Source organism: Dendrobates tinctorius, unplaced genomic scaffold (genome assembly GCF_039654945.1).
Source record: "Dendrobates tinctorius isolate UK_male_01 unplaced genomic scaffold, ASM3965494v1 ptg000069l, whole genome shotgun sequence".
In the NCBI taxonomy this organism is placed as follows: Eukaryota; Metazoa; Chordata; class Amphibia; order Anura; family Dendrobatidae; genus Dendrobates; species Dendrobates tinctorius.
The window spans coordinates 25,742,014-25,767,018 of NW_027361737.1; the positions used below are offsets into that span (position 1 = coordinate 25,742,014).

Sequence of the window (25,005 nt, forward strand, 5' to 3'; positions counted from 1 at the left end):
CCAATCTTTTTTCAACTGGCTTACACGGTACCAAAACGTTTTTTTTTCTCATCATCTATGGATTAGCAGCGGGGTTGCAACGTAAACTTCAGTTTCAAGTTTGTATGTTTGACCTCATAAACTTCAATGTCAGCGTTGCAGTCAATAGCAGACAGTGGGAGTAATGTTGGACCCGGGGAGGATGAGTACAACCAATTTGTTTTTTTTTCCAGCCAGCTGCAGAGGTTTTCATAAACTGGAAAATTCCTTTAAGGTTACGTTCCCACGATGAGTGTTTGATGTTGTAGATTTTCTGCACCAATGAAGTAAAATATGTTACTTGGATTTTTTTTTTTTTTTAAATCTGCAGAGTAAAAGACTCCACAAAACTCATTGTTGGAATGTATCCTAGCTCACTTTAGTCAGTACAGATTATTAGGTCGTTTAGTAAAATGTACACTTTTGGAAGAATGAAATCGCCTATACTGTATAAAAGAATTATTTTTCAGTATTTTTTTCTTCTATTTTTGTCCGCAGGTTCCTTAGGTCCTGGAGCCGTCGCTGCAATCGTCTTGGCAGCTCTACTTGGCACCTCCGTCCTCATCGCTCTGATTGTTATCACACTCAGAAAATTCTCTGCTTCTTAAACCAATAAAGAATCACATTGTGTTTCTACCCTTTATGGTCAGGTTGAAACTGTGAGCTTAAACACGAGCAAGCGAACTGCACGTAGATCCCATTTTCCTCAATAAATGGTTTTATCAATGGCTTTGTACTGGGAACACTGGTTCGTAGAACCCAGACATCTTATTTACAAGCCTTAATATGGGACCTATACAACCCCCCTCCACCTTCAAAAATACCGCCAGATTGCATGACCGTGAATATAAAACAAGATAAAAAGAAAATGCTCACACCACGATATAAGCAATGGATACAGCCGACACCTTCAGTTAGATAATAATGAAATAAAAATATATTGAGGAGCTGATATAAAAGTGTGAGGTGTGGGCACTGGCATAATACAGGCTAAAATTGGAGCAAATACCAGCACCGTGTACCCAAAAAACAATTATTTTCTCACAAAATGTATTCTGTCGTATGATTGTGTGGCACGTAGACCATAATGACGCTTGTGGCGGTTATTCGTGTTTCCTCCTCTATATTGTGAAGATATTTTAATTCCTATACTCCAGGCTGGAGACATGTTTTAAGACATAGTTGATGTCTAGAATTCAGGGTCAGTCAGATGGCCGTATAAATCGGATCAAGATTGGAACACAAAGCACGGACTGTCCGGTGGCTCTACCGACCCGAATGTGACAGCTGCACAGAAATTTAAGCTGTCATGCTTGAGCAGGGAGACCCGCTGGCCAGTCCGAGTATTGTGTTCCGATTTCGGTCTGATTTTATACATCCATCTGACTACGCCGAAGACAAATTTCACACGTGACCCCTCCCTAATACATTTGGTAGAAGGATATATGGCAGAACAGAAGACTCTTCCACCATTTTTATTTGTCAGGAGTCAGGCTTCTGTAGTCAACAGTCCACCAGCTTCCAGCGCTGGTTGATGGGAGTTGTAGTACCGTTACCTGTCCTTAATACATTACCAATGTCTATTATATAAGATATAAAGCCAATATATAATCTGCCTATAAACCTTCTGTGTGTGTGCTCATCTTTGTCTGCATGATGTGTCCTTGCTTTTGAACCTAAACCTCCTTTGTCCTATTGCATTATTGTATGGTTGCCTGTAGAACAGTAACACACATCTGTAGATAATATACATATATTTATATAGAATAGTTGCATCGCGTCACAGACACACTGCTCCTTTCCCTGTCCCCTCCCCGAGCATGCTGCCCCATGCCATCTCCGGGGGTCACTGCCGCGTTCTGCTTCCCATCTTCCGCCGGTCTTTGTTCTGACTGCCTTCATCGGTTTTGTGCACCCTGAAGCACTCCTTCAGATTCTGTGTCCTGACGTGCTTGTTCAGTATTTCTTCTGTCACTGTGCTGGGGAACCAGCCCCTCTCTTGGTCGTGCAAACGTTCACCAAACACCCAACCTGGGACAAAAAGGGAAAACTGAATGTTATATGATCTGGGGAAGCTATTACTGTGGCTTCTATGTTCTGATCACATAAAGCTGCCATATTCTACATAAAACATTGGTTACCAATAAATTTACCGCAACTGGAAATTTATGGCTGAAACTGAATAGATTCTATCATTGGTTACCAATAACTATACCGTAATTGGAAATTTATGGCTGAAACTGAGTAGATTCTATCACTGTGAAAGAAAGTTCTACATCGTTATCATGTGTAGAGACACAGGTTCCAATACTAATTATCATCCTATTTACGCCCATGTAGTGAGTCGGCAGAGTCCGAGCTCTGTAGTGCGTCCCCTGGGCTCCTAAGCTCTGACGAACAGTACAGTGAGCCACATTGGTGGATAGAGCATAGTGAATACTCCGGGCAAGTGAACATCAGTTTAGTGAGAAGTAGCTGAATCCTTTTACCAATTTATACATTTCAGTAGAATCATAGAATCATAGAATTGTAGAGTTGGAAGGGACCTCCTGGGCCATCTGGTCCAACCCCCTGCTCAAAGCAGGATTCGCTAAATCATCCCAGTCAGATGTCTGTCCAGCCTCTGTTTGAAGACTTCCATTGAAGGAGAACTCACCACTTCTCGTGGCAGCCTGTTCCACTCATTGATCACTCTAACTGTCAAAAAGTTTTTTCTAATATCTAATCTGTGTCTCCTCCCATTCAGTTTCATCCCATTGCTTCTAGTCTTTCCTTGTGCAAATGAGAATAAAGTTGATCCTTCTACAATGTGACAGCCCTTTAGATATTTGTAGACAGCTATTAAGTCTCCTCTCAGTCTTCTCTTTTGCAAACTAAACATTCCCAAATCCTGCAACCTTTCTTCATAAGACAGGGTTTGCAGACCGGTCACCATTCTGGTCGCTCTTTTCTGAACTTGCTCCAGTTTGTTGATGTCTTTTTTAAAATGTGGTGCCCAAAACTGGACACAATATTCCAGATGAGGTCTGACCAAAGAGGAGTAGAGGGAAATAATGACTTCACGTGATCTAGACTGTATGCTTCTGTTAATACATCCTAGAATTGCATTTGCCTTTTTTGCTGCTGCATCACACTGTTGACTCATATTCAGTCTGTGATCTATTAGTATACCCAAGTCTTTTTCACATGTGCTGTCACTTAGCCCTATTCCTCCCATTCTATATATGCTTTTTCCATTTTTATTGCCCAGATGTAGTACTTTGCATTTCTCCCTGTTAAAAACCATTCTGTTAGTTGCTGCCCACTTCTCCAGTTTATTTAAATCTTTTTGAATCCTCTCTCTCTCTTCTCTAGTATTAGCTATCCCTCCTAGCTTTGTGTCATCAGCAAATTTAATCAGTTTACCCTCAATTCCTTCATCTAAATCGTTGATAAAGATGTTGAACAATACAGGGCCCAGGACAGAGCCCTGTGGTACCCCACTTGAGACATTCTTCCAACTGGATGTGCAGCCATTTACGACCACTCTTTGGGTCCGATCACTAAGCCAGTTATGAATCCACCTAACAGTTGCCTTGTCCATTCCATACTTAATCATTTTTTCAATAAGGATTGTATGAGAGACTTTGTCAAATGCTTTGCTGAAGTCAAGATATACTATATCTACAGCATTTCCTTGATCCACCCAATCAGTGATACCGTCATAGAAGGAAATTAAGTTAGTCTGACATGACTTATTAATTACAAACCCATGCTGACTCTGTTTAATCACTTCATTCTTATCCAGGTATTGACATACATGTTGTTTAATAATTTGTTCAAAGATCTTTCCTGGTATAGAAGTCAGACTCACCGGCCTATAGTTACCTGGGTCCACCTTCTTCCCCTTTTTGAAGATAGGAACAACATTTGCTCTTCTCCAGTCTTCTGGCACTTCTCCTGTTCTCCAAGAATTTTCAAAGATTATAGAGAGGGGTTCAAAAATTTCTTCTGCTATCTCCTTCAGTACTCTGGGGTGTAATTCATCTGGACCTGGAGACTTGAATTCATTTAGGCTAGCTAAGTGTTTCCTCACTATCTTTCTGTTTATAGATATCCTGGATTCTTCTATTCCCTTAATAGGACAGTGAATAACAGTTGATGTTACATTTCCTTTCTGAGAGAAAACAGATGCAAAATAGGAATTTAAAAGTTCAGCCTTCTCAACATCCTGTCTTACCATTTCATCATTTTCATCCTGTAAAAATCCTATAGCATCTTTGACTTTTCTTTTACTTTTGACATATCCCCAAAATCCTTTATTATTGCTTTTGACATCTCTTGCAAGCCTCAATTCATTTTCAGCTTTAGCTAATCTGATTTGTGCCCTGCAGGTTCTGCAGACAGCATTATATTCTTCTTTAGATATGCCTCCCTCTTTCCATTTTATAAACATTTTTTTCTTCCTTTTTAGCATGTGCTTAAGTTCTGTGTTCATCCATCCTGGTTTCCTTAACTGCTTCCTATTCTTCCCTCTTTTCGGAATTGTTAACAACTGTGCTTTGAGAATTTCATTTTTCAAGATTTCCCATCCTTCCTGGACATTTTTGTCTTTAAGGATATCCAGCCATTGGATCCCTCCAATTCTCTTTCTGAATCCCTTAAAATCTGCCTTTCTGAAATCTAACCTTGACGTCTGAGTCTTCACAGGTCTTCCGCCTCTAGTTATCCAAAATTCTAAAATAGCATGGTCGCTACCTCCTAGGGTCCCAGCCACTTTTACCTCCTCAACCATTTCCTCCCTGTTTATAAGGATTAGATCCAAGGTAGATAGAGAGAACATGTCAGCACAAATTTGTAAAGTAAAAACATGGCTGTAATGGCGCTGCTAGGCTAGGGTCAGACAAATGTGTATTCTCTCATAGAAGAGAATTGGGGTGATTAGGCAAATAATACTGATCAACCTCTGATCAAAGTGTTGGCATAGTGCGATCTGATTCTCTCGGATGAGTAGAAAACGATGAAAAAAATGTCTCCATCTTCTCCATTATGTCAGTCCGCAGAAATCGCACAACACTCAGAGGTCAATATAGTGCAGTCCAATGATTCCCATTCACTCACTGATTTGTGGAATTGCTGTGATTTTTTCCTCGAACAGGCTAGGTCCAAAGAAAACATTGGACATGTGAGCGGGCCACATAGAATAACATTATACAGTCTGGCCCCTGTGCACCAAAATCTAATTTGCAGAAAATGTCAAATGCTAATTATAGAAAAACAAAAAGCGCGCATTTCTTCACCAAAGGTATCAAATCAATCTGTGTAACATTGCCATTAAAGCCATGACTTTACATTGTAAAATTGTGCTGATAGGTTCTCTTTAAAGAGAATCTGTCACTTGCCATAAATATGTAATATTTTTTAACCGGCATAAATGCTGCTGTTCTCCATAATCTGGTGTTGTTTTTCTTTTGTTCTTGAGGCCCTCTGCTCTTGAGATATTGCCCTCTGCTTCCTCTATATAAATCTAGTCTTGTTAGCCAAGCAGGTGTGGTCCAGAAGAAGAGATCCACAGAGAAACGTTGAGGACCACACCTATTTGGTAACAATACTAGATTTACATTCAGTTAATGTGACAGATAGAAGCTGCACTGTTGATTTAGGGTAATCCAACAACTACAGGGGTTAAAATGGTTATAGCAGACAGGGAGTGGTTAGTTCAGCCCCAAGGCATACTTTATTGGGAAAGTTGTTATTGTGTCCAGGAGATCCAAGAGTAAAGGCCCCGTTACACGCAACGATATTGTGAACGATATCGCTGCAACGTCACCAGTTTGGTGACGTTGCAGTGAAGTCGAAACGACATCGTTGCATGTGACACGTAGCAACAATCCATTGGCTGATCGTTAATCGTTGCCTAATGGTCTGGGCCATAAATCTATCGTTGGTCTCCCGCTGGGCAGCACACATCGTTGCGTGTGACAGCGGCGAGAAACCAACGATCAGTGAGCTCCCAGCGCCATACAGCAGACGCTGGGAGCTAGTATTCAGGGTAAACAGCGGGTAACTAAGTGCCGCACTGCGCTTAGTTACCCACTGTTTATCCTGGATACCAGCATGCTCGCTGGTCCTGATCGGGTATCCAGGGTAAACAGCAGGTAACTAAGCACCGTGCGGCGCTTAGTTACCTGCTGTTTACCCTGGATACTAGCGTACTCGCTGGTCCTGATCGCTAGTGAGTCTGCCTATGTGACAGCTCACCAGCGATCAGCTAACTCTGTCCCAGCCATCCCATCCACGTTGGATCGTTGGTGGGATCGCTGGGACATTGATACGTGTAACGGGGCCTTAAGGTGTGTTAAAGAATAACCTGACAGACTGAAATCAGAACAACTTTATAGACCAGTTCTTCCATAGAGGTGATAGCTGTAAACAAAGAAGCAGTCAGGACAGTCAGGAACATCTTTATTACCTCAAGATAAAAGTGAGAGAGCTGCAGCACTGGACTCATCCCCCTGCCCCCCTCACTGCCTGATAAAGGTACAGTTCTGCTTAGGTTAAGACACTGTGTGTGAAGAGACTTTCATATATGTTGATGAAGCATTGAAAGAAGAGAAGTGATTCTGTGTGATGAAAAGAAGCTTGAACAAAACCTGTGTTCAACTTCAGCTCAGAACTGTGTCATAGCTGTGTGCCTGTAAACCGTTACCTCCCCTCTGCTGTGAAGAATTATAATTAATGGTTGCCTTGGGTAATAGTTCCCCAGGATTCCAATAACACCTCACATTTCCTTTGTATCACCTTCATATACTGAGTGGCGTACGTGCAAGATTAAGAAAAGGACATATCTCATCAATGGAAAGGTGCAGGAAGAGAAAAAAATGTCAGATGCAGGAAAACATCAAAGCAGTTGTTCACTACTTGGACAACTCCTTGTCATACCACATTTGGCCCCGATAAAATAAAAAAGCTTATACTTCCCAACTGTGTCGGCAAAGTTCCAGTGGTGTCGGCACTCGCTCTCCCTGGGCTCCTGTGCTGCGTCCACTGAGCTCTGGAATCACTGTCCCCATCTTTGTACGAATTGAACATGAAGAGGAAGTCAGCAGGCCAGACTACTTCTTCATGTTCAAGTCGACAGAAGACCGGGACAGTGACGCCAGCGCTGACTGGACTCCTGGGTCACGTGTCATTACAACAGCAAGGAAGCCCCGGGAAGAGCAAGTGCCAACACCACTGGAACGGAGCCAGCACGGGAGGTGAGTATCAGCTTTTTTTATTTTATGGAGGCCAAATATTTAGATTAAGAAGGGGTTGTCCTTCAAAAATCACCCATGTAAACAAAACAAATAAAAATCCATTTTTATGGCAACTGACAGGTTCTCTTTAAGGGTGGTTTTTCATGGTTCCCACAATAGCCAACTTGTGCTATTGAATCATGTGGATCTCAGTGATGTTCCTAGTTGCTTACTGAGATAACAAAAATATACTACTATATTACCTATCATGACCAGAAAAAAATACAAAAATTTGTCCTAGAGAAAGGAATGTTGAAAAAAAAAATGCATTGAAACAATGAAAAATGGCTGTTGGGTTCCTGAAATTAAAAGGAATCTGTCACCCAAAAAAACTCTATTAACCTGCAGATATGGGGATAATGTGCAGGTTAATAGTGTTAGTAAGTGCCCATTGCCCGCACTTAGCTGAATGCTGAGGGGAGAAAATTAACTTAATTCCCCTGGCAAAGTTCTGGTGTCAGTCACGAGGGCAGTGGCAGCGCAGGTTCAGGCACCGCTCTTTGTATAGTGAGGTGGCTGTAATAATGCCCCTGTACTGACTGACACTCGCTCTGCATGAGGGCTCAGCTGTCAGTCAGGGCTGGGGGCACGGTTACAGCCTCCACTCTCTATACACAGAATGTTGCCACCCCCGTGACTGAAAGCAGAACCTTGCTGGGGGCAATAAAGTTAATTTTCTCCCTGGAGCATTTGGCTAGGTGCAGGTGAATAACGTTATTAACCTGCAAACTAACCACATATCTGCAGTTCAATTGCATTTTTTCTGGTGAATGGTTCCCTTTAAAGAAATAAGTTGTGGGAGTGAATCATAGGATTTCTCTTAACGGAATCTGTCAGCAGGCCTTTCCCTTTAATCTGAGAGCCGCATGATATAGAGTCTGAGAGCCTGATTCCAGCGATGTGTCACTTACTGGGCTGTGTGTTGCTGTTTCATTAAAAAAAAAAAAAAATCATTATTTTATCAGCAGGATATTATCAGTAAAGGACTAGGTGTCTCATGCCTCCTTGTCAACTGCTCTGTATAACCTGGCCCCTTACCACTTGATGCAGATTTCTGGAAATGTTACAATGTACAGAGAGAGCTGCCAATCAGTGGTGTGGGCAGGTAATCCAGAGCTCAGTATTCTAGATCTACAGCAAAGAAAAAATGTAAGTTTGAGGAAGACCTTGAAACTTGTCCCCACTTCTGCAATGTCTATTTCTCTATGGAGAACAATCTACGTTGTGCCGTTCCTCTGTTCATAGAAATTTCTCAATAAATTGACAATTGGACGTGACTACTCCTGCACACAGGGGCGTCTCCATACAGTCTAGCACTGTGGGCACAGAGAGGTCAATGATAGTATGATTATATACACGCCCCCACGGCGAACACCTGTTTACAAATGTATCCAGAAAGAAGAGCAGGACACAGACCCCTGTCTGGTGCCGCCCCCGAGGGGCAGTGCATGACAGAGCCTCGTCTCTTGTGAATCCCTCTCATGTACTGCCCCAGGGTTTTGCCTGCACTGTTCCTATATTCCATTGAACTATTAATGTGGTTTGCAAATGCTGATTTATTTAGACATCTCCCATAATATTCAGCAGAACACGAATGACAGGAGAGACCGTGTGTAGCAGCCAGAGCACAGGGAAAGTGTGACTGCCTTGTGAAGGTGAAATGTGCAGATTACTAGTCACTGTCACATCAGAACGGATACAAAAATAACTCCGTGATCAGCACAATCCATCACTTTGCTGCATGATGAACTGGAGGAACTTGTAATCTGAGAACAAGGTACATAGTATGGTGTAAAATATGGAAGTGCCAAGGCTCCGTTATAGCTGAGCCTTTATCTAGCATGGAGATATTCCAGAACCGGCCCTTTGTCAAACTGCTCAATTTAATAAAGAAAAAGCTGAATAAATGGATCCTCTTTATTTGTATTGTTCTTTTCTTTCTTCTGTTTGAATCTAATGTTCTCTTCTGCTCATTAGTACAAACAATACCCCAAATTTTACAATCTGCACTAGATTTTGTCACTAGATTTTGAAAGATTAAATCAACACCATGATGTGATAGTTATGATTTATTGCTCTATTACTTTGTTGTGAATCTTTTGGTTTCTCTTATTTTTCTTACAAACCAATAAAAACCATTGTGAAAGTTATAGTGCTTAGTCATAACTTCCTAAACATGGCAATAATAAAATTACCCAAATTACTATCACGAATAAGAAGAAATTATAAAAAACACTGCTTGCTGTATGCAAACTGGTCAGAATCAGGTGGGCAAAGGCAGGGTGGTGAAGAAAATCAGGTGGGCAGAGGCAGGGTGGTGAAGAGAATCAGGTGGGCAGAGGCAGGGTGGTGAAGAAAATCAGGTGGGCAGAGGCGGGGTGGTGGAGAGAATCAGATGTGCAGAGACGGGGTGGTGGAGAGAATCAGGTGGGCAGAGGCGGGGTGGTGGAGAGAATCAGGTGTGCAGAGGCGGGGTGGTGGAGAGAATCAGGTGTGCAGAGGCGGGGTGGTGGAGAGAATCAGGTGGGCAGAGGCAGGGTGGTGAAGAAAATCAGGTGGGCAGAGGCGGGGTGGTGGAGAGAATCAGGTGGGCAGAGGCAGGGTGGTGAAGAAAATCAGGTGGGCAGAGGCAGGGTGGTGAAAAAAAACAGGTTGGCAGAGGCGGGGTGGTGGAGAGAATCAGGTGGGCAGAGGCAGGGTGGTGAAGAAAATCAGGTGGGCAGAGGCGGGGTGGTGGAGAGAATCAGGTGGGCAGAGGCGGGGTGGTGGAATCAGGTGGGCAGAGGCGGGGAGGTGAAGAGAATCAGGTAGGCAGAGGCGGGGTGGTAAAGGGAATCATGTGGGCAGAGGAAGGGTGGTGAAAAGAATCACATGGGCAGAGGCAGAGTGGTGGAGAGTCCAGGCTGTTTGCATGCCAATTCTGAGTTGTTTGATGACGAGAACTAGCGTTAAACTTCCAGCGAGACATTGATGAAAGCAGAAAGAGTGTGCTAGCAGTGACCATGTGTAACTCTTCAGACCTCCATCAGCGCCCAGATGACTCATGTTTAGTAATTTGCATATAATGTATACTACCTTATACCTTTTTTTATCCACCAAAGTAAAATATTCGATTTTAATAGGGGTATGTTTAGATAGGTATTATCAAGTACCGTGACATCATGGTGCTGGTTAACTCAGATTTATCCAGTGACAAGTTCTGCAGATGGGAATCACATGAAATGGGGGGATTAGGGACCCTCATTTGGGAGACTGGTGCGGTTCCCAGAGCTGGGACCATGACATTTCCCAAGGCTATGGCACAAAGGTTTGTTATGAGACCACTGCTTTAACTCTCTAGCTTGGATTTGTAGCTTTGTAACCACTAGAGAGCCATAGATTGGAGACCCCAGGTCTACAGCTGCACAGATATGAAACCAATATGTACACAATTATCTGTATACCGACTTTCTTAGTACATCCCAGCATGGCTGTCATCCTACGCCGCCCTTCTACGAGACGTATGGAAATGACTGCAGATTAAATGAAATCTCCTCTGCATATGGTTTATTTTTTAAGCTCAGATAATAGTTGAGTAGATCAAGCTTGTCATTGTGCTACAATTCTTTATTCTTAGCCCGTCACTCAGAGAAGCGATTCAGCCTGCCAGCCTGACACAGGTATTCTGCTGCCGAAATCTGTCACAGTCTTATTATGAATGTCACAATGCAAATGGCGGTTGGGATCTGACTCTGTCACTAGAGAGACACGTACCATCATCTGTCTTGTCCAGGACATTGAGAAGGTCTGCCAGATCAAGAGACAGCTCGTCTGGCTCCTGGGCAATGTAAGGGTGGACACACTGCACTTGCGGACAGTCTGTAGGAAGAGAAAACGTATAAATAAAGAGCAAACCGAAAATAACAAATAATAAAATAAGAAATGATTACATTACATATAAGTCTACATAGGACTTCATTCTTATTTCATGGGGTTCTATTCTGCAAATTCGAGTTGGTGCGAATCGAGTCCCATTGCATCAGCCATGACTTTCTGTGGCCGCTGTACAAGAGAGTGAGAACCAGCCCTTACCTGCTGGCATCCGCAGCTCTTCTTGTCATTAACTGGCCTAGTCAGCGTCATTGTTGCATGACACACACGTGACGTCGAGGCCGACCAGATAATTAAAAGATGAGGCACGGATGCCGTCATGTAAGAGGAAGGACTCCTTCAATCCAGCGACCACTGTTGTGGCAGATGGAATGGGACATGCAAAAAAAATTTGAACCAACTCTTCTGCAAATACAAACTAATTTTTCATAATATAGATTAGTCTTAAAATATCTGTAACACAACAATAAAAGGGATACAAATATAGAATACCAACATAAAGGGGCTGCCAGTAGAGGAATGCCTACATGTACGGGTTGGTGACAATTTTCGTTTATTATGGTGCCATTGTTGTTTAAAGAGGCTGTCTGGGGTTTTTTCATTTCCAGCATGAGCCCCTCTTACTCATAGATTTTCCTGATATTGTAGTTCCTTCCCACAGATTTAAAAAATAAAGATGATCCCGACTGTTTCTTAGTTTCATTCAATTCAATATGGGGCAGAGTAGGGGTGACTTGATTTCCTGCAGCCCCTTTATTTCCCTCCCACTTATCACCTGCACAAGCAGATAATAATTTTACAGAGAATTAAGTAAGAACCATTTATGTGTCTGTAGAAGAAACGTATTAGTTGAGCGAGTCCTGTGATCACAGCAGCCTCTGCGCTTATTTAAGCAGGGGGTATAAGTAGCAGCGACTGATTGAAGCCTCATGGTATCTGTAACTTTGATAACTTCTGGATAGTATATTAGGAAGGAGAAGTCTACACCACAAATTACTCCTTTTTGAAAAGAAAATTCTCCATGTAGGTACTACATTTAATATTTAACGAATACTGTGACATTTTTAGTGGAACATACCTTATAACAGATAGTGTTTAACAGATTGCAAATTGGCAGGCTTTACTGGCCTTAAATAATAAGGTTGGAACAGTTATTTTATAGCGCGATTTTGATGTCACTTCCAATGACAGCAACCTCTTTCTGTGTAATCCAGAGTGACTCTAGGACCGTGCAGACACGATTACGGAGAGGTAACTGACTTCAGTATCATCTTGGTGTAGCCTAATGCTTTCTCCTGAGGTTGAAATCCTCAACTCGTGGAGCGAAGAATATGTCTTAATAGTGAAAGCCTACCTGCATCTCCTTACAAGACCAACTAGCTCTCAATTCTTTCCTGTAATAGCATTTTTCTGTGCTCCTTCCCTAAGGCTAGAAGCTGGCAGCTTTCCACTTACCTACTTGAAATTCATACCGACGCTTCTTTAGGATTACTATTATGTTTAATAAAGGTCTCGTTAAATTATTTTTTATTTTGGGATTGGTTATCTGGTAAAAAAAAAAAACCAGTCGGAAATGTCCTGTATGTACGGAAAATATGTCATCAAGTATCATCTGTCACAATGCAGGAATTAGGAGAGTGAGCCCTGACAAGTCCTTGATAATTGGGTCAAACATTGATGGATGCAGCGCTGCCGGTAAAATGATGACACGATCCAGGTTTGTATCAGCGCAATGCGACGCAACAAGAACTCATTAAAAAGTGACATTGTCAATTTGCGCCATATTTCTCCCCGATGAAACCAAGCTTTTCTCCGCAGTGCTTTACTTTTTCAGACACTTGCTGATATTGTAAAAAACCCATATTGATCACACTTGTTACTTATATACCAGAGACTGCCATGTTGTAGGGGGCACTAATATACCTAATAATGTAGCCTGTCATTCTAATGAGGACTTTCCCCATGATCAGCTGTCCACTTACATGTCACATTTGTCTGCGCAAAACTCCAATCTGCATCTGTATGGACAGAAGAAGAGGTGAACTGCTGACAGCAACGGAATTTCTAATGGTGTTCTGCAGCAACCACGCCAATCATGATCAGACTGGTGTAGCAGAGGTTGGTACCGCGACTATCACCATAATGAGGCCCAGCAGAAGAAAACCCCTCCGAGTACTGGTTAGGAGAAGAGCATGTGTTGTCACTATTTTAGGTTGATTGTTACATAGTATTTTAGTCCTTATTAATTATATGACTTCTGTGTACTTAAAATGTGCGATGCGGTGGAAAGTTGTACCATATATGCTGAACCCTATGAATAATTTCCTTGAGTGGGTCTAAAGGACCCCAAATCAATGTCATCCACTTTTATTTGCTTTGTAAATGTTGCTACTGTTACACACACAGAACGTAAGATTAATAAGGTCTAATATGCTATTTGTGAATCAGTAAGAAACAGACCCTAGAGGTAAAAGACCACAGGAGCCCATAAATGTGTTAGCGTTTAGGCCCATCGGAGGTTCCTCCTCCTCACAACTACAGTCCGCAGTTACACCAAAGAGGTCATGCTTTAAAGGGTTATTTCAATCTTAGCAAGTAATAGGGTAACTTACTGATCGCTGAGGTTACGACTAATGGGACCCCTCACCGATCCCAAGACCGGGACTCTGGGGAAATGCCCCATTAAAGTGCATGACAATAGCTCCGTTCATTGTCTGTAGGACTGCTGCAACTTACCAAACACCCTGGCAGTGATGGAAACAAATTTTGTCCTTCGATTTGGAACTAGAGAAGTCATCCATCGTTTCATTTCACTTCTGAAAAACACAATTTTATCACACGTATGTAGAATACACAACATAGAATACTTATGGTAGAAGATATAAGACAAGCAGCCACTTCACATGATTTGTATTTAGTGTGACCAGTCCTTACAGCAGAACCAAGTAATTCCTCATCTCACAAGAACAGTCCTGATATTTCATTAATATGAATTGCTGATTGATTGGACATCGTCAGGGTCTGAACGCGGAAATGATGGAGTTGAGTTGAAATCAACATTGTAGATCAATCGTCATTTTACGAGTCTGTTCACCATCCATGGCGCCAAGGCAGATTTTTGCTGCAGTTGTGAAGCAGATCTTCACAAGAATTAACAGCATTCCATAAGGGTAACCCTGGGCATTTCCATGCAGAATCCAGAGTAATAAGTAGCTTTAAATGTTTCTGTGGCTGATTGCCTTCTGTAGTACAGACACTGTCTATGGCAAGGGAACAGGTTGTGTAAAAGCCAGGGGATATCAACCGTGTGGGAGGGGGGCCCGCTGACTCCAACGCCTACTTTAGGAGGATGCGCATTTGAGGAAGCACATTCAGCTCAAGTGCATTGCCCTCCGGCTTGCTGCGCAGCACAACATGCCGCCAGCTAATCAGAGGCCGGCAGCTGACGATAGTGTGCCGGGCATTAGCGTCACGAGGCAGAGATGTCATGCTTTACCATAGCAGGTACATGCGGAGACAAGCTGGTATATAACAAAAAGGGGGACACACGTATCAAGAATGAGGACATACATACCAGAATGGGGGACATATACTGTATACCAGGAACGTGCCCAGGAATAGGGACCCAAAATGGGAGACATATATACCAGGAAGGATTCCAGGATGGGGGACACTAGAACAGGATGGGGGACATTACTACATAGGGGTGAATACTGTATGTGCCTTTATAGGATTTAGAATGCTACAAGGGCCCATACATCTGACCAAAATGCAGGGAGGGGGGTGCCCAAGTCCATTGGACTCTAGTTACGCCATTGGTAAAAGCCCATTCACATGCATTGGATGCAAAGTGTTGTTGGTTTTAATGCAAATGTTTGAGCAAGATCTGCATCAAAATCTGCGTGAAATCTATCACTTGTGCATGGGCCCTAAGAGTAATGTCTGCATTATATTAAGAGTTGTCAACTGGATAACGCCCCTTTAACTGCTTATATTCCTAACATAACATAGTAAAAAAACATATACTTACCCTCCAGACCGGTGCCGATTCACAAGGGTCAAGTGACATTATTATGTAACGTGACTGCTGCAGCTACGTCAATCAGAGGCAGCTGACTGCCTGCAGCGCTCGCAAAAGTATGAAGGCTGCAGCGGTCATGACTGCTGGGAACTGCAGTCCAGACATCACAGGAGCGTCTCCAGTTTGGGTGGTAAGGATATGTTTAAGAACGGGTTGTACCATAGTGGACAACTCCTTTAATAACATGGAGATGGCTGTCATCCCACTATCACATCATTATTAGTCATTCTCTGAATAGAAAAAAACTGGTGACCACAGTGGTCTGTAATCATGAGACATCAGGGTCATCTCTACTTGATGCATGTCGGTGTTAGTCATGTACTCACTGGGATGAAGCCTTTAACATGTAAGTAAACTCCCTCTCATGAGCATTTTCCAGGAGTTTCAGGATGAAGACATTGGCCAGGGACTGTCCTTGGTCTTCCAGCTCCTCAACACGCAGGAGGCCACGTGCAGCGACATCAAATACCTGATACCGGTCCCTAAGTGTAAAACAAAAAACGTCAACCTGACAAAATTGGCATTAGAATATATTATAATGATGCCGTCATACTGGGTCAGTGGGGTTTATCCTCCGCAGGCCATTACTGAGCAGTGCACCATCATGACCCTCACAGGTGAGAACAACAACGCAGCTTTTCAGCCAAAGCCAGAAAAGGGAGGAAAAATATACTGTACAAAAAGACAGAAACTTCTCCCCTCGTTGTACCCAATTCTATAGTTGCCCAAAAACCCCGGCCGTGTGATTCCAGCCCAACTGTGCCCACATTTGTTTGTATAATGTACCTTTATTTTAGCTAATTTATTACTAGTGACAAGTGCAGAGTAGCATGCAGGCTCCATGTAGAAATACTCCGGTTATTCCCCACCATCTTCCACTCACCCGGGCTGACGTTTACACAGGAGCAGCAGATCATTGAACAGGAACAGATATACAGGGCGGAATAGCTTTTTAGTGCGGAGGGTGCGAGAAGTGCGAGGCCCAGACATCTGCTGCAGCTCTCCCTGTTTTAATAACCATCGGGAGTGAGAGATGATTGGCACAGACTGTCAAGAAAGCAAAATATATATATATATTTAAGTCGAAGGAACCCAAGAAAATAAAAACTATTTGGCTAAATTGGTAAAGTGCTTCATTTAACCATTTCCTGACAAGGTAATTTTTCCATGTTTAGGCTTTGGTTTTTTTCCTTCCCATCATCCAAGAGCCATAACTTTTTTATTTTTTGGTCCACATAGTCATATGAGATCTTTTTTTTTTTTACAGGACAAGTTGTAGTTTTGAATTCATTTTATCATTCAATGTACAGGAAAAAGAGAAAAAAATTCCATGCGCTGTGAAATTGCACAAAGAACGCAATTCTGAAATTTTTGGGGGAGGTTTTTTTTTACAGTTTACATTGTGCTGTAAAAATAACACAACAATATGATTTTACAGGTTAGTATAATTACAATCATAGAAAACATGTTTAGCTTTTCTTACATTTAAGCGTTGAAAAAAAATGTTGCCTTTTTCCGAGGCCTGTAACATTTTCTCTATTTCATCCATTCATCGTGGTTTGCTTTCTGAGTGGCAAGGTGACATTTTTATTGATATCGTATTCACTTAGATACGATTTCATTGCTTCTTATTGCAGTGCTGCGGCATCCTAAACATAAATTCTAGTTTTGTTTTTTTCTTCTTCACGGCGTTTATCGATCAGATCAATTCATTTTATATTTTGATAGATTGGACTTTCATGGATGCTGCAATATTACATATGTTTCTTTTTTATTTTTATTATTTCTTTAAATCTGGGGAAAGGCTAGTATTAAAGCTGGTTCTCAAAGTAGCACATAACAGCATGAACAGGGATCTTCAGCAGACCAGCAGCAGCCACTGCAAACAGGGGCGTACATAGAAATCATGGGGACCCATAGCAAAAGTCTGAATGCCCCCCCCCAAAAAAAAAAAAAAAAATCAACAGGTGCTCTTAACTCCAGGCATGCATGTTAGAGGTCAAACATCCAGCCACAGCAGAACAGAAGATGTCAGGAGAGTCAGCCACGGCCGCATACAGGATATCAGGAGAGCTGTCCACAGGAGCACAGAGGATGTCAGGAGAGTCAGCCACAGCAGCACAGAGGATGTCAGGAGAGCTAGCTACAGCAGAACAAAAGATGTCAGGAGAGCCAGCCACAGCAGCACAGAGGATCTCAGGAGAGCCAACCACAGCAGCACAGAGGATCTCAGGAGAGCCAACCACAGCAGCACAGAGGATCTCAGGAGAGACAACCACAGCAGCACAGAGGATCTCAGGAGAGACAACCACAGCAGCACAGAGGATCTCAGGAGAGCCAAACACAGCAGCACAGAGGATCTCAGGAGAGCCAACCAAAGCAGCACAGAGGATCTCAGGAGAGACAACCACAGTAGCACAGAGGATCTCAGGAGAGACAACCACAGCAGCACAGAGGATCTCAGGAGAAACAACCACAGCAGCACAGAGGATCTCAGGAGAGCCAACCACAGCAGCACAGAGGATCTCAGGAGAGCCAGCCACAGCAGCACAGAGGATCTCAGGAGAGCCAGCCACAGCAGCACAGAGGATCTCAGGAGAGCCAACCACAGCAGCACAGAGGATCTCAGGAGAGCCAACCACAGCAGCACAGAGGATCTCAGGAGAGCCAACCACAGCAGCACAGAGGATCTCAGGAGAGACAACCACAGCAGCACAGAGGATCTCAGGAGAGCCAACCACAGCAGCACAGAGGATCTCAGGAGAGACAACCACAGTAGCACAGAGGATCTCAGGAGAGACAACCACAGCAGCACAGAGGAACTCAGGAGAGACAACCAAAGCAGCACAGAAGATGTCAGGAGAGGCCCGGCCACAGAAGCACAGAGGATGTCTTGAGAGCCTGCCACAGCAGAACAGAGGATGTCAGGAAAGCCAGCTACAAAAGCACAGAGGACGTCAGGAGAGTCAGCCACAGCAGCACAAGGGATGCCAGTAGAGGAAGCCACTGCAGCACAGAGTATGTCAGGAGAGGCAGCCACAGCAGCACAGATGACGTCAGGAGAGGCCCAGCCACAGAAGCACAGAGGAAGCCACACACACACACCTGCAGTGCATGCAGGGCCCCCTCCACCCTCCACAGTGCGTGCAGCCGGGCCCCCCTCCCTAAAGTGCAAAGTGCCAGGCTGCCAGCACAGTGAGGGGACACATTTAACAAAAAAAATCCACCTCCAGCCGGGCTGGGCTCACTGTCTTGTGTGTGTGTCCACCGTCTCCCTGAGAGAGAGAGGCTCATGAATGTTTTCTGCTTCCTGCAATGCATGTGGTGTGCTGCTCTCTGGCTGCCAGGAGGCGTGGCGTTCTTATGCAAATCCAGCCAGAGACTTCAGCCAATTACTGACCAGGAAACAAGGAAAGGGGAGCTTCAAGGGGGTATACAGCGGCCGTCGGCCGTTGCTTACATTAAATTAAAGGAGATAGTACTGTGTCAGCACAGCACAGCTGCCAAACCGCAGCGGCCGTCGCGGGCCCCCTCACCCACCCCCCTCACCTGTCCGGGCCCCATAGCAGCTGCATGGTCTGCTACTATTGATGGTACGCCACTGACTGCAAGCCATCGGTTCCTTGGGATTGCTATGCCAGGAGGCTGGTAGGTGTGTGGATTGACATGTCCCTGGTACACATTGAATAGGACCTTTCACCAAATTTTTCATATTGAACTGGACACGCAATATAATGGTACTTGCAAAGTATTATCTTTTTTTTATTTCAGCTGTCCGTTGCAGAGAAATTATTATTTAAAGTATTTGGGACCTAATGAGTTAACTCTTGCTAAGACCAAGCAGAAGTTATCAGATAGCATTCATTGGGGGCATGTACATCTTCTCCCTGGATGCAGACCATTCATAAGCAGACAGCAACTCTCAAAGCAAAGAAGGAAACGTCCCACCATAGCTTAGAGCAGGTTTCTCCCTGTGTGAGATGTACTGATACAGCTCTAATCTCCTGGTCTAACCTCCTGCACAATTAGAAAATGCTGGGAGTAGAGCGCAAATGACAAATATCTCCGGTAAGGTCCCTGTGGGGTAGAGACTACACAGATGTTTCACATTACAAACTCTTCTATCAAGCTCTCTTTCCTTTGATAAAACTGTCACCTCTGCTCTGCTTCTCCTTCCCCATGCTGCCTGGCCTAAAATGATCTGAAAGTGTCACACTCATGTCTGTTGTGCGCACAGTAATTTGTAATAACTCTGCATTGAAATCAGAGCAGCCTACTCCTGTGTGAGAAGCTGGCTCTGCTCCCATAATAACCTTATCTGAAAGGTGCTAGTTATCTGTGTTCTTCTCCCAGCACTTTCTAATCATACAGGAAGTTAGACCAGGAGATCAAAGCTGTATCCTTACATCTCACACACTGAAAATTTTGACACATCTTTAGGCTATCCGTACTTTAATGAATAAAATCTAGGTCAGCTATGAACTTGTGTGGATTTATGACCTAATTTACGTTAGTTTTCTGCTGTAATATTAAGTTTGTTAGCAAAATATTTGGGGCAAATAGTCACAAAAAAATGTGTGCAAATGTGCAAAATTTCTCAACTTTTGAGATCAGAAAACTGTCAAAGCAGCAATGATAAATCTTTTTCACGGTACAAAGTAAAATAAAAGGAGAATATAACATATTGTACCTTGATCTTAAACTCAAGGGTCTTCTCTATGCTGATGAGCTGTTCTGTACGACTCATCTTCCTGACTCCATCATTACAGGCTCGCACCAGCTACAGAGCACAAGAGGAAGGCAAAAAGACTCCTTTACAAAAAGCAATTACCAAGTACTATTTACTGTAAAGACCCCCATACCAGATAGAAGAAATAAAGATTTGATCAAAGAAATAGAATCTGATAAAAAAAAGCAAACTAGGATCTTCCCGAGTACCCGAGTACATTGTCACTAGGTCAACAACAAATGCAAAGAAACGCAATCTACATCTGCTGTGAATGAAAAAACAATGTAACAGATTGTAATATAAAAGGTTTTCTATGTAGGAATATAAATAATGCACAAACACAGCACACATGGAGTGTCTACACTTGCTAATTTGCAGTACAGCTTCTGCACATCGCATCCAGCACACATCCGCTCTCCCGTATGCTATGTCTTTTTTGGGGCAGAAGGAAGATCAGATCTCGACGCAAACACATCACAATGTCAGAAGAAAGTGTGCCAAATACCAAATACAGCCCTGCTACATCTGCATCTGGACATGTTAGACTTTAAAAGCATATACAGAGAGATAAAATTGTTCTTAATGGGAACCTGTCATATCCCCAAATGCTATTAACCTGCAGATATGGGGTTAAACTGCAGGTTAATAGCATTCCAAATATGAGCGGACACAGTAATGAAAGCGCAGCTACAGGGAGAAAATGACTTTTATTCTCCCTGGCAGTCTAAGGGTACCGTTACACTTAGCGACGCACCAGCGATCCCGAGAACGATACGACCTGGTAAGGATAGTTGGTACGTCGCTAAACGGTCGCTAGTGAGCTGCTAAACAGACGGATATACTCACCGACGCAGCAGCGATCCAGCGATCCATACAACGACCTCGGCGGTCGTTGGTATCTTGTCACACAGCGGCTATTCAGACGACTCCACCTGCGTCCCTGAGTTCTGTGTCGCCAACGAGGTCGCTCGTTGGCGTCAAAGACTGCGATGCGCGCTGGCCAGCGGGACACCAGCAATCAGAAAATGGCCCAGGCCATTCGAGCACGATCAGCGAGATCGCAGCGGGGGCCCGGTCGCCGCTGCGTGTCACATGTAGCGAGATCGCTAGCGAGATCGCGGTTGTGTCACAAAATTGGTGATGCTTCAGTGATCTCGCTATGTGAGAAAGTGCCTTAAGGCTTTCAGTCATAGAAGCGTGTCGGTGTGACTTCAGTCACCTCTCAGTATAGTGTGCGCAGCGGCTTTAACCACGTCCTGGCACATGGACTGACAGCTCACGGTGTACCGTTACGCTGTAGACACGGCTGGAAGTCTATGTGTCGTAGTGTGGTTATGAGGGGTGACTGAAGCTTCTTTGACTGAAAGCAAGAGGAATAAAGCTCATTTCCTATTGGTAGCCGCGCTTTTAGTACGGCAACAGTAGAGCTTAGGAACACTATTAATTTGCAGATTAACCTCATAACTGAAGATTAATAGCATTTAGAGACATGACAGGTTCCCTTTAAGGGTTCTGCCTTTAAAAGGAATTACATCTAAAAATGGTATGTACTGTATGGGAAGGATATGTTGGTCTTTGAGAACATATGCATCAAAATTGAATTTAAAAAGGAATGTATCATCAGAAACAGGCCCATTTTAAAATCAGGTTTTTGTTTTAAATGTCTTTAATAATTAAAAGTAGTACAGTTTTTCCCCATATCATGATCTGCATAAAAATAGTTAGAAATTTTCATACTGGCAACTGCAGCTATTTTAGTCTCCTTGTTTTTTTTTCAGGAAGAGTTTACAGCAGGTTCCTTATCATCAGAGACAGGGATATCATGACCAAGGACACCTCTATACACAGCTAGTAACATAAAATCAACCAATCACAATACAATAGGTGATATCACAGCTCTCTCTCTCTTCATAATGACCTTTGCACCACTTATTAGATGCTTCAATATAAATGACAGATTAAGTATCATTCAGGCCATTGTGGCTAATGTATGTGTTAATTTCCTGAAACAACAGAAAGTTAGAATATATAATAGCCCCAGTGGCCAGTGTGAATATTGCAAGATTTCTCATTTTTATTTATAAAATTTAATATTAAAAAAAATTTAAACAATAGGTCATTTTTAATGACACATTCCCATTAAATAAATTCACTTCCCCAACTGTGGCCATCAGAAGGTCGGCATTTTAACACAACATATATTAAAAAGGACATAACTTGTCTGTCCAGATGGCTATAACGATAGCAGTCAGGTGGACCGTGCATTTTTGGACTGGTCTCATGGTTCTGGCTACAGTTAGTATAGGGGGAAGAGGGAGTGGTTGACCACATAAGACCCCATCTGATAGCATTCATTGAGCAGGTTTTCCAAATATATTACTAAGTAATACTTTTAAAAATGAAAAGCCAGAAAGAAAAATCAATGCAGTTATTCAAAGGCACAAATCAGCTGCTATTGTTCCATTAATATCCACTTCTGGGTTTCTATTCGACCCCAGAAGTGACCTATTATTTCTACAGTTCTATTTATAAGGCTCTTGCTCGGTTAGGTGTTTTTTTTCCTTATGAGTCACACTTTATAACATAAGACATTTTATACATGGTGTTATCAAATATTCTGTACGGCTTTTCTATGGCATAATCCTTACTTTCTCCAGTTCCCGGTGTGCTTGAAGCGCTGAAGCCTCCCGGACTGATCCCTCCTCCACTTTAGTCAGAATATTCTGCCAAGAAAAGAAGTCAGACAGGCATAGATGTTACAGGAATGTTCTTGTTCTTCTGTTGTAGACCAGTATGTGACTTCAACAAACGATTTCATCTATTTCCAGTCGACCACTTTAGACTTTTTATGGTCTTTCTGCCTTATCCATGGTTAGCTCGGATGAATATTTCGCATCTGGTTTTGGGAGACTTTAGATTTTGCAACTTGTTGGCAGACACAAGATTCAGACGTTCCGGCTCTAAACCAGCCGTGGGCAATGTGATATTATATGAATAAGGCTTTTGCAAGATACAGCTCATGAAAACTCTTTTTCCAGATTTTTTTTTAATCTCATAATTCTAATTAAACCCCTGTAAAATGTAATCTCTGAATTTCCCTTTCTCTTTCTTTTACTCCTTTGAGAAAAGGTAGTTGGGTACACTGATATATCAGTTTACTAAAATGATCGCCTATACAATGGAAAGTTAGACATTATTAGACTGGAGAGGTTCTAACTGCTGAGTTGCCCACTAATCACCAGGATAGGGATCTTATGTCCCCTTTTGTCCTCTGGTTCTCCACTGGTCCCAAGATCAGACTTGATTAGGAGCGGCTTTTCGCACAGGGACTTGCTGCTCCATTCATTGTCTTCGGAGTGACAATGACTTGAATGGGCACATGCACGACAGGCCATTCATTTAATTTCTCCTGGCTGTGATATTGAGGGAAAGGGGGGAATTGATTTCACATTGTAGGTGTCAGTGGGTTTCCAAACCCAAATGGGTCTAAAAATTATCACCTATCCATTGGATGTGATCGCTTTTCTAGACTGGAAAGCCCTTTTAAAGTATACATATTGTTATTAAAAAAAGAAACTGAATGACTTCATACACAGAGGTAGATATACATTTGATAGTGTAATTAGAAATGTAAATGGTTGGGTATCACAGACTGCACCTCACCCCTCTTACAGAATAAACCTGGACGGACTGCAAGAAAATGAACCCTTCCCGAAATCCATCCATGTGATAATATACATAAGGGGAGATTCACACGGCCGTATAACTAGGATGAGGATCGTACCGCAATGCATGGACTGGCCGTCAGCTCTCTGGACTCAAGTGTGACAGCTGCATAGAAATACCTGCTGTCACACTCCTGTCATTACGTTGCGATTCTCATCCAAGTTATACGGCCGTGTGACTGTCCCCTTAAGCTAATGATTTCCCTGGTGAATAACCAAGAAGACTATGATTAATTTTTTGTTTATGATGTTGCCCAAATAATTTTGTAGACTATTCATGAATTTACAGATGGCTGGTAGCCTGCTATAAAGGATAAAATGTACCTACCGCATGAGAGTCATAATACCGGTCATTGAGGCAGGCACTTTCGGCGCCCCACCATGCCCTGACTTATTGCTCAATGTATCATAGCTTTACTGTCCATGTCACACTTTCTAATCAAGTAACAGACAGATCTGGATGAGTAGAAATACTGACCCTACCAAGAAACATATTTGGGAGGACAGGGAGAGGGTGACGTATCTTTAACAAATCCATAATGTTTAGCAATATTACCCATAGAATGAATTAAGAAATCTTTTCTATTAATTCTCTTCACTTACAGGTCAAGAACACGCCAGATTTTGTTATGTTCGGTGCACTGATGTTATGACATGTGAAATGGAGTTTGGAATTTGCAGGTAATGTTGGCAGTCGGGCACTGCACCCATGACCGGTGTTCTGGCAGGCAGTAATATTAAGCTTTATTATGTCTTATCTGCTATGAACATACAAATACTTGAAATAACATCAGAGTACTGAGCATTAAAGGGTTGTGATCTGTAACTGCCGCTGTGATGCATGAGAAAATGCCATTGATAGTAGGGAGCGGCTGGAATCCTTATTGCGTGCAGCAGATAACAACACAGATAGAAAATGAGAAGATAGAGGAACAAGAAGTGGTGATATTAATAAAACACATCATTCCAAAAGACCATATATATAGCTGAGAATATACATATTATACATGGATCCATGAGTTAGGCTCTATGCCAAAACGCGTAGGATCATCTATGCTACATGTGGCTAACTAATGTTAGCTCTGGCCATCTGCACACTTGAATTTTTTAAAATGTGTTCAAAATAAAAAAAATTTCTGAAATTTTTAAATAAAGAAAACACTTGCTTTTTCGAGCACTGGATCCACGATTTTTTAGTCCTTTCACGATTGGGTCTTCTCTATATGACAAATTAGACATGAGAACTTGGACCTCAGCATCAAACCAAGTGATCACATTTTTCATGGACCAGTTTCAGTATGAATC

At 42.7% G+C, this 25,005-nt stretch overlaps 2 protein-coding genes across 6 annotated transcripts in view; one reads left to right on the forward strand and one right to left on the reverse strand.

Annotated features, from left to right (window-relative positions):
• Positions 1-643, forward strand: part of SNORC (secondary ossification center associated regulator of chondrocyte maturation) — a 38,790-nt gene extending 38,147 nt beyond the window's left edge. The window contains exon 3 of the mRNA XM_073581112.1: positions 517-643. Coding sequence (XP_073437213.1) covers positions 517-626 — 110 coding nt within the window. The 3' untranslated portion in view covers positions 627-643. The remainder of the gene's footprint in view (positions 1-516) is intronic.
• Positions 644-1,757: 1,114 nt separating this feature from the next.
• Positions 1,758-25,005, reverse strand: part of NGEF (neuronal guanine nucleotide exchange factor) — a 257,073-nt gene continuing 233,825 nt past the window's right edge. For 4 of the 5 annotated variants that reach the window (XM_073581245.1, XM_073581247.1, XM_073581248.1 and 1 more), the window contains 8 exons: positions 22,624-22,698; positions 19,937-20,026; positions 16,130-16,293; positions 15,573-15,728; positions 13,902-13,981; positions 13,148-13,183; positions 11,049-11,153; positions 1,758-2,049 (listed from right to left, as the gene is read on the reverse strand). In XM_073581245.1, the coding sequence (XP_073437346.1) occupies positions 1,865-2,049; positions 11,049-11,153; positions 13,148-13,183; positions 13,902-13,981; positions 15,573-15,728; positions 16,130-16,293; positions 19,937-20,026; positions 22,624-22,698 (891 nt within the window). In that variant the 3' untranslated portion in view covers positions 1,758-1,864. The remainder of the gene's footprint in view (positions 2,050-11,048; positions 11,154-13,147; positions 13,184-13,901; positions 13,982-15,572; positions 15,729-16,129; positions 16,294-19,936; positions 20,027-22,623; positions 22,699-25,005) is intronic. The other variant, XM_073581246.1, reaches the window with a different exon arrangement.